Consider the following 13,994-nt stretch of genomic DNA (forward strand, 5'->3'; position numbering starts at 1 on the left):
CGGATATAGGCGGGTACTTAATAAACATAATAAATACATGAATCAATACATTAAGAAACACATAATTTTAAATTTGTAACCTCTACAGACTATACAGAAGACTTACAAGAAACAAAACAACAAATACTACTGGTAATCACTGGCATTTTACCCCAATTCCTCCCCATGAAATTGTTAAATGTTTATAGTAGCGCGTCGTCTCCCATCAGGAAACTTTAGAGCACTTTAACCGAGCCGGGGACAAGGCAGCTGGTTGCCTGGTCCCCTTAAAGAGAGAGCTGCTCAGAGGAGAGTAATATACGCTAAGTGTGTTACTCTGGCTCCAAGGAAAGCCAATAAGCGTAATGACTGTCTATCTGTAATTACACTTGAGAAGTGAGGATTGTGTCCAGGGGGGAATGGTTTCAATGCAGACTAACATGGCTGAAGAGACGAAGAGGAGAGAGACGAGAGGGTGACAGTCCAGCCCAGCGGTTTGCTGCTGATTTCAATTCCACAGCGCTGGAAACAATAAAGATGATGAATTAAATCTCCCGTGACCTTTCTCTCTGCACTGCCCCTCCCAGCCTGTTGAATATCTGACACACATTCATGCCGGTTGTGCGCCCGGGCTGCATGCATACTGCATGACACTGTCGCTGTGGCTGCAAACCCAAAGGGAGTTTGAAATAGGTTTCATATTTGAAAGCCAACTCTGGGAGAAATCAGTGACTGGGAACGTGACGGCAATTTTAAGCGGACCTGGGCCTGCTGTTTCACACAGGATCTGGCGGCAGGAAAGATAGACTTCAACAACTCCCCTCTTTGCCCTCGGACAAATAACTATAAAAATGAAGAGATAATTAGTTAATTGGCAGATATCCCAAATGTTTGCCTGCACTGTGACCCCAGATGCAGGATAGTAACTCTTTTAAAAATATGAATCAAATCAGTTTACTGTCAAATAGGCTTTCAGCTGTAGTACGGGAGCGAATAAATGTAGGACAAATTTGTGATTTAATGATCAATCGACATTATTGGAAGCTTTTATTTGTGTATTTACGTAAATGGATGTACGTCTATGTATTTATATTTATCAAGCTGTGATCCATCATTTGATTTGTTTTATGACCCCAAAAAGACTGTGTGGCATTGTATTGGTATGTCTAGCAACACAGATATGTCCTGCTGTTGTGTTACCTTAAAGCGTTTGTGATTGGCTTCTCTCTGTGGTGTGGGGCCACAATACTCTCTTTAATGACTCGACGGATGCTCATATCCCTGCTACTCTGGTACTTCACTGGGGGTGTTCATGAATACTGAACAACCACATGAAAACTATTGCCAGAGAAAGAGAAAAGACAGCCAACAACCCCAAGACATTGAAGATGCTAAAGGGCAATTTAAGTGTATTCAAGAAAGAAGTCAGTCATCCTGACATCTGTATACCACTTCACCTCGGATTCATTTGAAGGCCTGGTCTCCTAGTTGTCCGTGCTGTCGTCTCACAGTAATCTATGAGCATTTGGTGAGAGACTTTCTCCGGCGTGTGAACTGTCAAAGCGGTAATAAATCAACCTGCAGGAACTTCCGACCGCAGATATTCATCTATATTACAGCCACCAGGGAGCAATGCTGGAATCTCGGCCGCATAATTAAACTTGGGTTACCGTCAGTTCTCCGCTCATCAAAGACATACGAAGGCCTCCTTTGATGGTTATTGCAAAGCACTGAGAATCTGTCGCCAAATCAAGACCAGCCAGCGTTCGCATTAATCAATCGTGAGGCAAGGTAAAAATATATATATATTAATATATTAATAATATGGCAATAGATTAAAGTCTAATTGTTGTTAAGGTTTGCGGGTGGCTGTCGCTGAACACTTTTTGGCCTAATGGAGAGTCCGCAGTCAACTCTGGGAGCTGGGATCTCATTATTTTGTGCTCAGTCTGGCCTTTCGTGAGTCTGAAGGGGCGAAGATGCGAGACCCTACTCGCCGGTGCCGTCTTTCCCACTTTCATCGCAGTCGCCCTGATCAGCGGCCTGATGTTTAGCTGAAAGCAGTGATCATCCGACCCGCCGCAATCAGCCAACGGATCTCCATAACTACATCCCTCACCCCCGAAAAATAGCGTTTTAATTTCATTTTTACGTCCAATTCCATTCTGGTTTTAGTTCATAGTTTTTTTCTTTTACCACTAACTAACCCTCTCCGCTGTTGAAACTGACTCCTTGAAATCCTTTAAAAAACCGCTTTATGGGATATCTTTCAGCTTTAGGGTACCGAGCACCGAAACAAGCAAGACTGGAAATTGCACTACAAACATTTGCTGACCTGAACACAAACGCACTTAACACCCCAAATAGAGCTGTAATTCAATCGTTTGTTAGATTAATACACGTGAGCCTGTAGGCTTTATTTTTCATATTGCAGAACCTTTCTCAGTTCCCCTTCTGCATATCCTCCTTGATATGTCATCCTTGACCCATTTCAATTTTGTTTTGTTTAGGCCAATTACCTTACCTTTCATATCTGAAAATTGTGTTGTTTGGGTAGTTGAAGGCTAAATCCACGCTTATGCATCTAAAAGGGAAACTTTCAGCTAGAAATTAATCATTTGCTTTGAATTCTAAGGTGAAAAGACATCCTTTTGTGCAAGAGTTCACACTGGTTTGTGCGCATGAATTACACTTGCATATATTTCGGAAGCAAGTGGTATATTTTGTGGCAGCATGTTTAAATATAATTTCTTTTATCGGTGATTTCGAAAGGTAATTGTAATGCCTATCTAATGTCACAAAGGTGCCTTCATAAAATTTGAATGTACATGACGGGAAAAAGGGCAGGGGGAAATGCTAAAAGACGCGTACAAAAGAAATGAATCACCGAATGCATGGAGAGCTGACCTCTGGTGCCCTGTGCTTTGTAGCTAAATGAGCTACCTTTAATTTGGCATTACATGCTTTGGGTTCTGAAACTGAACAGAGCTGTTATCTTTGAAGAAAGGTTAATTGATAAGTTTGAATATTTAAGAACAGAAATAACCTTCAGTGTATCCAGTTTAATTGCTTGTATTCTCTCTGAGAGAGAAAGTGTTGAGAAGCAGCACTAAAGTATTGGAGTGGTCCAGATGGCAGACAACATGCTGGAAAAAGTCACTTGAAATTAAAGGTCTCTGAATGAGAGCCTGCAAATGCGTGTCGTTCCCATTAAAGTAATGGGAGCTTTATGCCTCTGTGATTTGGCACATTTTTATAATTGGATATCAGCGTATTGGTGAAATATCCCATGCCAGTGTTGCTGCACTGTATAGGTGAACTGGAAGTGAATTATTATGGAAAATCAGTTTAATAAAAATATTGAATTCAAAAAATTTTGGCCTTGTGCCCGAAGTAATGCTTAATTGAAATATTTGATGTGGAAAGACAGTGAGTCTCTTATCAGCTGCAAAAGCACGGAGGGATATTATTCTGTTCCTCCGGGTCTGCCAGCTAAGTTAAATGTAGGAGCTGATTTTGCACATTGCCTGTAAATAGAAGAGGCAAGTCAAATAGTCAAGAGTTTCCTTCCTGGAGGAGAAGAAAACTTGTAAAGCAGATAAGGTAAAGAGTATGAAAAGCTAGTTGGAATTCAGGACGCGGTGCGGTATTTGAGACATGGTGCGGTATTCCCCCAATCCATGTATAGCAAATTCAGCATTGAAAAGCTTATGCTTCAGAAAGTTAACTTTTAGTTGAGTCTTACTTTTGGTTGCAGCTCAGGAGCTAATGGGACAAATACAGTTGTCAAAATTGACAATGTGGGAAGAACACACAGTCAGAAAACAGTGTAGTGGAGACCCCCGTCCTCTACTCTGAGCTGTAGCTTTACTGTGCTCATCTTTAATTATCCTTTCAGCTTCCAGGACTTCAGACAACTCCCTGCAGAAGTGGAGGGAAGCCAGCAGTAGGATGCTATTGTAAGAAGAGAGCGTGATTGTGGTGCTATTCACAGCAGAGCGACTGACGTGGGGGAGGGGAAGCTTGTTACCTGGGATTCATGATTATGTGTGTGCACTTGCAGGGGGACCTGATTGTTCTTAGGAGGAATACGACTTTTCCCTAGAGAAAAAAGAAATGCAATGTGGAGGAAAGGGGAAAGACGTGCGAGGAGCGCTCGCCCACTCATGGCTCTTCTCTTAGAAAGCCCGTCTTACCTTAACCTGTTTAAGTGTGGAGTGAGACGGCTGACAGCTGCAGACGGCTGCGCACAGCTCCCGTATTGTGCACTTTTGACAACGGCTCTGTCAAAGCTGGCGAGGGACGGCATCTGGATGTGCGGAGGCTCCCGGCCGCCTTATCGAGTGGAAGCATTCAGCTGCTCTGGGAGAAGGTGTGGGATCATTAAAAGAGATGGGAAATCCTGGTTCCAGAGATTAGCACTGCTCAAAGCGTGTGCCCACGGCTCAATTACGCATAGCGAGCGCTTCAGTGTTGGTGTGGGCAGGTGCTGCCGCAGAGAAAGTTGAGAGCCGGATTAGGCCTCCCTCTCTCTGCCGTCTGTCTGCCCCCATTTTATCCTGTATCTGTTGTCGGTTGTGCATTTTTCCATAAAGAGATCAAACATCATTTTGTGGTATCCTTCCCTGGGATGGTCAAGTGCCCCTAGATGTCAAAAATCTTTTATTTGCACCTTTGTTGCAGCGAGATTGTGTAACCCACGTGTGAATGTCAGCTTTGTGTATTGCTCCGGAGAGGCCAGGGGCAGCAGTTCTGTAGAGAGCATAAGACAAAGGAGAAGTGTGGGATAAAGTTTGGGGCTCCTCACTGACATGTAGTTTCAACCAGAGGGAGTCATCTTCTGTACGTTCTTTAGAAAAAATGCAGTCATCCCTTTCCAACTGCCCGTCTCCAGAGCGCTTCGTTAGAGCCGCATAAACTATTTTGCTATTATTCAAATTAAATTGAACCCTGAGTGTTCCTTGTCCACTGTCAATGGGGGAGTACATTTCTGAACCGCAAACTCGAGAGGCCAGATCTGGATGGGAAGACTATCGCCTGATTTCATCCACATGTGATGCATTTGCTTTTGTTCCTCAGCTGGACAACACCGATGAACAAGCCGCTCAGATCAGGAGAGAGCTGGACGGGCGGCTGCAGCTGGCCGATCTGCTGGGAAAGGTAGGCTGGGACAAAGACTCGACTCCTCCTCCCTCCCTCCACCTGAACCCCTGCCAGTGATGAGTGCGCATCTCAGAGTGGGAGACCTGTGTGGGGTGTTTTCACCTTTTCATATGTTAAAAAGGGGGGGAAATCTCTAAATGAGTAAGACTGAGCAAGAAAATATGTATACGATTGAAAATGTCTTTTTCTGCTGTTTTGGTATTACACTTAATGTGTTTTGGTTATTCTCCGATATACAGTTTATGAAGAAAATCAAAGCTTTTGAGACATGAATATAAGCATTAAAAACACTTTTCCAAGTCTATATGATATGATGTATGACATAAAATACTAACCCATGTGTCATAAGTTAGATTATATGCTTTTCCTGTTGGGTGTTTCATACAAATATATTGGTGTTTGATTGTTTCTACTCGTAATGTGTTTTTTGAACTAAGGAAGGGTGTAACTTTTAGGATTCTTATAAACAAGCTTTAAACATTTATTTTCATTATTTAGAAGAATAAAACATTGTGTCCATCCACCAGTACCATCCTCTGGTTTTCGAAAGTACCGAAAGTGTAAATTAGCTAAATGAACCTGGGGTTAGTGTGCATAAACCCGACTCCCGAACATGCTTCCCCAGGAGAGGAAATTCCCGCGCTTCGTGGCCAAGGAGATGGAGGCCATGTACATCGAAGAGCTGAAGTCCTCGGTGAACCTGCTGATGGCCAACCTGGAGAGCCTGCCCGTGTCCAAGGGAGGGCCAGACTTCAAACTCCAGAAGCTGAAACGCTCCCAGAACTCCTCCTTCCTGGACATCGGGGACGAGAACGACGTCCAGCTCTCCAAGTCCGACGTCATCCTCTCGTTCACCCTGGAGGTGAGGACGAGCCAACGCAGCCTGTCTTGAACTCTGTGACGTTGCTCCTGTGGTGTATTCTGAGCGTTACTGTTATTATGATGCATCTGTGAGCAGAATATACACATCTCACCACAGCACATTAGCTGCGGGGGAAAAAGCACAATAAATATAAGTCTGACCTCCAGTGCCAGATTCTTCTGAGGGTCAGCATTACTGTGCTACTGGTGTCTGTGTGTCTACTCTGCCTTGTGCAGTGGGATCAAAACGGCATAGAAATGTGTTGCTGGTCTCTTGTACTGTGATGCAGTGAGGCCACACAAAGATTGATGAGGTGTCATCCTGAAAAATCAGCATGATAATCATATTAGCCTCAGTATTAAACCTTTCCCTGCCTTTGTCAATAGTGTAATGCATAGCATGTTTAATAAATCCACAAAGCAACATTATTTATGCCCCGCTGCCTTATTTTCCTCTGCCCCGTACTTGTAATTTGTATTGTGCCTTACAAGTTTAGATGTCATACATTGTGATGCCAGCAACGTCTCTCAGCTAAATGTCTCCCGGTGTATATCTGTGTTTGTGTTTATTACTGTAGATCGTTATTGTTGAGGTGCAAGGATTGAAGTCCGTGGCTCCCAACAGGATCGTATATTGCACCATGGAGGTGGAGGGAGGCGAGAAGCTTCAGACGGACCAGGCCGAGGCGTCCCGACCACAGTAAGCATTTATTTCATGTCTAATCGATATGTAATGAATGGTAATACAATGAAATATAAACGATTAGCGGACATGATCTGAAAGTGGCATATGGTGTTTGCTTTGGTCTGCAATGGTGTCCGAAGCACGATGATGCATGTCTTAGGTTTGCACAGCTGGAGAGTGCTGTCGATGCGTATGTGGTCCGTTGCATTTTTGTGTTTTTAAAAGCATGGCACTTAAAAGGGCACCACTGGGCTGAATTGCTCAGCGAATAGAAACCTCACAGCCACTTAGTTCGCTGAACAATCTCATTCAATTATCATAATGGATTTTTTTTTCCCTCGTATACAAATAGGTGTTGTTTTTTTCCCCTTAAATGCAACTATTTTTATTTTTTATTTTAAGTGTAAATCTATTATGTAACTGGTGTGGCACTTCAGAGTTTCTAGTATAATGAAGTATACTGCCAGGACAGACAGCCCACCTACTGATACAAAAAAAAAAAAAACATCACGAAATATATATTTATTTCGCTGTTATATAATCACAAATTGCACTGGAGGACTGGGGCGTGTGTGGACGTCAAGCTGCTATTCACTGCCTTTTCTTCTTCAGATGCTTTTTGTTGCAAAATTACATATTTTTCTGCCAGTTGGGGGTCAATTAATCTTTGTCAAGTAATTAATGTAGTCGTCAAGAAAACTCACATTATAGTTAATGAATTTTAACCTGCTGTGATATAATCCATACAAACGATTTGACAGATGTATTGCCTGATCCTCGGAATGAACGTTGCATGCTGGCAAAGGAGATCGCCTTACGACCTTACTGCACACGTGTGCTCTTTGTACTTGATGTGTAAATCTGAACCGGGATGTATATCTATTATTTTGGTTTAAACATGAGGTTTGTTTGTTTGACAGAGCGTTCACTTGCTTCGCTGAAAGCATCAATTCATCTTGTCATTATACTAATCTGTGCTTTGAGAATACAGTGTGCTGTCATTGTAGAGGAACATAAAGTGCGGTCTGAACAATCTAATTTATCTGTGTTTTGAATGAATCCCTGTTATTTTACGGCCACATCTAATCCATCTTATTTTTGAATGCAGTGTGACGTCTAACCAAGGTAACAAGTGGCATCACTCTCCAGATTTCCCCCCAAATTGACCTGAAAGGCAGGTGTAAATGACTGTGCTTTTTATTCACCTGGACAATAACACGGCAGACAATCTCTTCTTTGTTTGTTTGTTTCTCTATTTTGATGTCGACTCGAATGCTGCATACAGTTTAGCGTTTCATGCTGATGAGTAAATGGCAACATCTTAATTATGTAACCCCATGGGATGTATATCCACTTCGATCTTCATTAATGGGTTTTATTGTTATTCCAAACCTTGTGAGGTCGTCACGTAGAGTGGAGTCTAAATGGAGTCTAAAGAGGAAGTGAGGGATTACCTTAACCAGTAACTGTGTTTCAGGCTGTGTTTTGTGGCCTTCATCGGCAATTAATGGGGAGGCATTAACAGGCTGCATTTGTGCAATACAATCATGTTCTATTTGTTGTAGAGAATTACATGCAGTTTTTTATTAATTTGAGGGGCAGATGCGTGCTTTTAAATGTGTATGAAACATCTTTTAATCTCACATTCCTCTTTTTAAAGATATTTTGTTGAATCCACATCAATTATGTGCATGTGTGCATATTCATGTTTGTGTAATATATATATACACTTACCTAAAGGATTATTAGGAACACCTGTTCAATTTCTCATTAATGCAATTATCTAACCAACCAATCACATGGCAGTTGCTTCAATGCATTTAGGGGTGTGGTCCTGGTCAAGACAATCTCCTGAACTCCAAACTGAATGTCTGAATGGGAAAGAAAGGTGATTTAAGCAATTTTGAGCGTGGCATGGTTGTTGGTGCCAGACGGGCCGGTCTGAGTATTTCACAATCTGCTCAGTTACTGGGATTTTCATGCACAACCATTTCTAGGGTTTACAAAGAATGGTGTGAAAAGGGAAAAACATCCAGTATGCGGCAGTCCTGTGGGCGAAAATGCCTTGTTGATGCTAGAGGTCAGAGGAGAATGGGCCGACTGATTCAAGCTGATAGAAGAGCAACTTTGGCTGAAATAACCACTCGTTACATCCGAGGTATGCAGCAAAGCATTTGTGAAGCCACAACACGTACAACCTTGAGGCGGATGGGCTACAACAGCAGAAGACCCCACCGGGTACCACTCATCTCCACTACAAATAGGAAAAAGAGGCTACAATTTGCACAAGTTCACCAAAATTGGACAGTTGAAGACTGGAAAAATGTTGCCTGGTCTGATGAGTCTCGATTTCTGTTGAGACATTCAGATGGTAGAGTCAGAATTTGGCGTAAACAGAATGAGAACATGGATCCATCATGCCTTGTTACCACTGTGCAGGCTGGTGGTGGTGGTGTAATGGTGTGGGGGATGTTTTCTTGGCACACTTTAGGCCCCTTAGTGCCAATTGGGCATCGTTTAAATGCCACGGCCTATCTGAGCATTGTTTCTGACCATGTCCATCCCTTTATGACCACCATGTACCCATCCTCTGATGGCTACTTCCAGCAGGATAATGCACCATGTCACAAAGGTCGAATCATTTCAAATTGGTTTCTTGAACATGACAATGCATCCCACAAATCTCCATCAACTGCAAGATGCTATCCTATCAATATGGGCCAACATTTCTAAAGAATGCTTTCAGCACCTTGTTGAATCAATGCCACGTAGAATTAAGGCAGTTCTGAAGGTGAAAGGGGGTCAAACACAGTATTAGTATGGTGTTCCTAATAATCCTTTAGGTGAGTGTGTGTGTGTGTATGTATGTATGTATGTATGTATGTATGTATATATATATATAATATAATAAAAGCACCTTAATCCAAACTCATTTCAATTCCAAGTGTCTCATTCAGCATCCTGAATTGTATTACTGGAGATGGATTTTTTTTGCTGTCTGTCTCCCACATAGAATTGAGTCTCTTTAAATTGGCATAACTATATCAAGTTAGGAACTAGGATGTGACTGTTTTATAATGAAAATCACTTAGCGCTTCACACTGTGACTAATTTTCTTTCTTGCTTTTAAGCCGAGACCGAAAAATACTGATAAGCTCCAGTATACTGATAATGCAGGAGAAAAGATGGGCTTCGCCTTCAACTATTCATGGTTGTTGAACAGGGACAATCTGTTTGTCTGTCTCGGGTTGAGTGCTAATTAAATAATGACCTGCTAAAAAAGAAAAACAAAACCGCATTTAACAGCATATCGAAGTGTGAAATCATCTATCTGGAGATTAAACATCTAGTGAAATCCACCATTGCCAAAAAAAGAGAAAAAAGCTTTTGTTTGGGTATTCAAAACCTGTGAGGTTAAGGTTGTCGGGTTTGTGAGTTAAATGCAGTTTATACAAGAGTGTCAGCCACCATGTGATGCGTTTCTTTGTAAGAGGCTGAACTGACCTTCATATACTTGTTTGTATATGTATTTTGTTGTGGTGTATTGCTGAAGAAGTTTCTGGATTGTCTGGAGCTCTGTTTATCAAGCATCTTGTTTGTCTGGATAATGATGACAACAGTTCTCTGCGGTTTCATAACTTTTTCTCAGACTTAATTGTTTTACATTGCTCTGTAATTCATAAGAATTCTCCCTGACCCTGACTGGACTAGACGGAGTGATTTGTGTGGGTTGACTGAGACACAAACCTAAAGGTGTTATGCTGCTGCTGTTTAGACCACAAGTAGGCAGGTAAGAGGAATAAGGACAGTATTGTTGTTTTGTAAGTGTAATGTACATTGTATTGGCAGGATTCTTCCTACTAATATATCAACAATATCAGTTTAACAAGGATAATTTCTCGTTTAATGAGTTAATAATCTTCAGATTAGTATCCATTACATATATACAGACAGGTGACAAATTAAAGGAAAAACATGAATAAATGAGTGGAGGAACATAACAAATACAGATGCCTCCAAACAGGTGTACTGCATGATACAATTAAGTAATTAACATCCTATCATTCTCAACAGATAGTGAAACAGATGAAGGGGAAAAATTGAAGTATCTTGGAAAACGAACAAGATCTGTCTGTGTTCTAAATTAGTATTTCACAGGTTTTTACAAAAGAAAAAACGAACAACATGCCACAGGTTAACAATCAGTCCAGTCAAACCCTAAGAGAGATCAGGATAAATGAGGAGGAGGTACTGAAGGGACTAGCAGAATTAAAAACAAACAAATCACCTGGGCCAGATGGGATATTTCCAACAGTACTTAAAGAAATGAGGGAAATTATTTATAGCCCGCTAAGTCAAATATTCCAAATGACACTTAGAACAGTTGACCTCGATTTTGCATCAGTATGGCAAGAGGAGAGTTCAGTGGTGCAAAAACCATAGGCACTGGTCTACAGAGATGTGGAAAAAAGTGATGAGTCATCCTTCACCATATTCTCGACAAGTGGGCGAGTGCATGTGTGGGACACCAAGAGAACGGGACAGGCCTGACTGCTGGACCCCTACAGTGAGGGGGTCCGGAGGCTCTGTTGTGCTGTGGGGGGAATTTTCCTGGCATGGTTTGGGCTCACTTGTCATTGCAAATCATGACAGAGTTATTCTGAGTGATCACCTTTATCCTATGGGGACACATTTCTATCCTGATGGGAGTGGTCTCTTCCAGGATGACAATGCACATCCACAGGGCACGAGGGCTCACTGAATGGTGTGATGAGTATGAAAATGATGTGAATCATATGCTATGGCCTTTGCAGTCACCAGATCTCAACCCAGTTGAACACCTATGGGAGATTGTGGACCGACGTGTTAGACAGCGCTCTCCACCACCATCATCAAAACCCCAAATGAGGGAATATCTTTTGGAAGAATGGTGTCCATCCCTCCAGTAGAGTCCAGAGACTTGTACAATCTGTGCCAAGAGCATTGAAGCTGTTCTGGCAGATCGTGGTGCCCAACACCTTACTGAGACACTTTGTTGTTTTTTCCTTTAATTTGTCACCCGTCTATATAAATATAATATAGTTTCCCCAGATATACAGTTCTGGGAAAAATTAAGAGACCACTCCAAGTTCAGAAATCAGTGCTAAGTGGTCTGTATAAGGGCAACAGCAACCTAGTTTTCAAACCTGGAGTGACGTCAGGAAAGATATGCCAAGAGGAAATGGGTGTGACTCCTGTACGACTATATTATCGCCTGCCACCTTCTTCTCTTGGTGTCTTAGTGGCGACCCTCGAGAAAGGACGAGGAGGCCGACGGAGAGAGAGAAACGGATAATAAGAGATGGGACAGGAAGCCCTAAAAGAGTGTCCTGGTCCCAGTTTATCATGTCCACTCCCCCTACACACAACGCTGCCCCACACCATGTTACAATATATATACTTCTGTTGAAACAGAGCGGGTTATTGAATTCAACACACATTAGGGACAGGGACCGGTTTCATTCTGAAGATAATTCATTCTTCCAAACATCCCCTCTCTAGCACGTTTAGTAATACACCCTGGTTGATGTTGTCATCATGAGACAAATGGTGCAGTACGAATTTCCACAGCAGATTTGAATTTACAACTAATGTGCTGTACTCCTGAGGAATTAGTTTTATTGAAACAAGTCCCTCTGTTGCCTTGGTAACTGCTGCTGGAGATGTGGCACCTTTACAGCTGTGTTTATGCTCCAGCCCTCAGGTGATGGTGGCAGAGGTCATTTTCAATTCTGTCAGACACACTTACGATCCCTCGGCATAAAGAAGCAAAAAAAGAGCCCGTTCTGTTGTGAGAAATGAACGCCTCCGAAGAGAATATACATTACAATTTCCATGTTCGAGAGGTTCAGAGGTGAGCCGAGATTACACAGTAATTCCATTAGAGGATTAAAAACAAAGTCGTCTTCACAGGCAATTACTTGTAGTGCCAGTTGTATCATCAAGGCTGCGTTCTGCAAACACACTGCTATTTTCGTTCCTATTTGTATTCATTTAATTAATTTAAAAAAAGGTGGCTGGTAGGTGAAGCAAAGCACAATTTTCAAGTTTCATTTTCTTCCTATTTTTGTGCCGACAACCCTAGAGTTATTACACTGCTTCTTCACTTAAACACCTTCATAGGTTCAGCTGAGAGATCTCTTTCAAAACATCAGTTTAGTGTAAAATACCTCTTGGCATTTTCCTTTTTATTTTAAATTTAGGCATAAGCAAAAGCGTGTATGATTATTATTAGGGACCCGAAAAGATCACTTATTTGATTATTTTGTTTGTTATATATTTCTCTGTCCCACTCTGATTATAGAAGGCAGATGGGTGGTTCTTACACTGTTATGAGTTCTGGCCAGGGCTGTGAGGAGCCCCCGATAATACACACACCACACATCCTGTACACTGACATGCTTCAGTTCTGGATCCAGCTTGTGTTACTGCTAGTAAAATATGAGTATGTATGGAGTTAACATTGTCATAACTACAGAAGAAGTTTTTTGCTAAGGCCTTCTGCTCCCTTTCCCAGCAGGGTGGGAGATGTGTGCAAGTGTGTTAGTCCAAGATAAACCTTCACCATGGATTCTTGAACTTCAATTTCTGCATGCATGTATGTATGTATACATGTATGTATTGTTCTGTGGATACCTCACGCTCAATATGGATTGAGGTGAGACAGCCATGAAATAGGCAGGACTCTCCAGGACCGTTAAAAAAGAGGAAATTTGATTCACTAATTAAATAAACAAGTAGCCCACATGAAAGGAATAACATCAAAGTATAAATACTGGCTGTAGCAATCATCAGCTTTTCTGATGGCCCAGGTCTAACTGTGGCTTCTAGCAACTTCTCTCTTGGCAGTTCCTAATTACCTTCTTATAGTGCAGTTCTTCTGGCCTTCAGTTTTATTCGCTTCAACTGCTCTCTGCACAGGGCTGAATCTCTACTGATTTAGTATTGTGATCCAGCTTAAGAAAACCCCTCTCAACAAAGTCCCGACTGTATGTCCATCTCAAAATAAGTTTATACTTTGTTTATATACAAGTCAGTGGAGCTAAAGCTTAATGTGCAAGAGCTTGTAAGTAGTAGAATACAGTGAGAACCCATAGGGAAAAAAGTATGTAAAACAACCTAGATCATTCTATTATAGCAAAACAATGTAATCCATCCAAACACAAATATTCTAAAACCTTCTGATAAGAAAAAGTACCAGACATTCACCTATAACCCACAGTATCATTTAAGATGGAGGTGGAATGTGTTCCAAGCTTTATAACCA

General features: G+C 41.7%; 1 protein-coding gene across 7 annotated transcripts in view; it reads left to right on the forward strand.

Annotated features, from left to right (window-relative positions):
- cadps2 (Ca++-dependent secretion activator 2) overlaps nucleotides 1-13,994 on the forward strand; it is a 143,435-nt gene that overhangs the window by 56,811 nt on the left and 72,630 nt on the right. For all 7 annotated transcript variants that reach the window (XM_066723759.1, XM_066723763.1, XM_066723760.1 and 4 more), the window contains exons 4-6: nucleotides 5,059-5,139; nucleotides 5,768-6,004; nucleotides 6,582-6,703. In XM_066723759.1, the coding sequence (XP_066579856.1) occupies nucleotides 5,059-5,139; nucleotides 5,768-6,004; nucleotides 6,582-6,703 (440 nt within the window). The remainder of the gene's footprint in view (nucleotides 1-5,058; nucleotides 5,140-5,767; nucleotides 6,005-6,581; nucleotides 6,704-13,994) is intronic.

This window comes from Amia ocellicauda, chromosome 15 (assembly GCF_036373705.1).
Source record: "Amia ocellicauda isolate fAmiCal2 chromosome 15, fAmiCal2.hap1, whole genome shotgun sequence".
Taxonomy (NCBI): domain Eukaryota; kingdom Metazoa; phylum Chordata; class Actinopteri; order Amiiformes; family Amiidae; genus Amia; species Amia ocellicauda.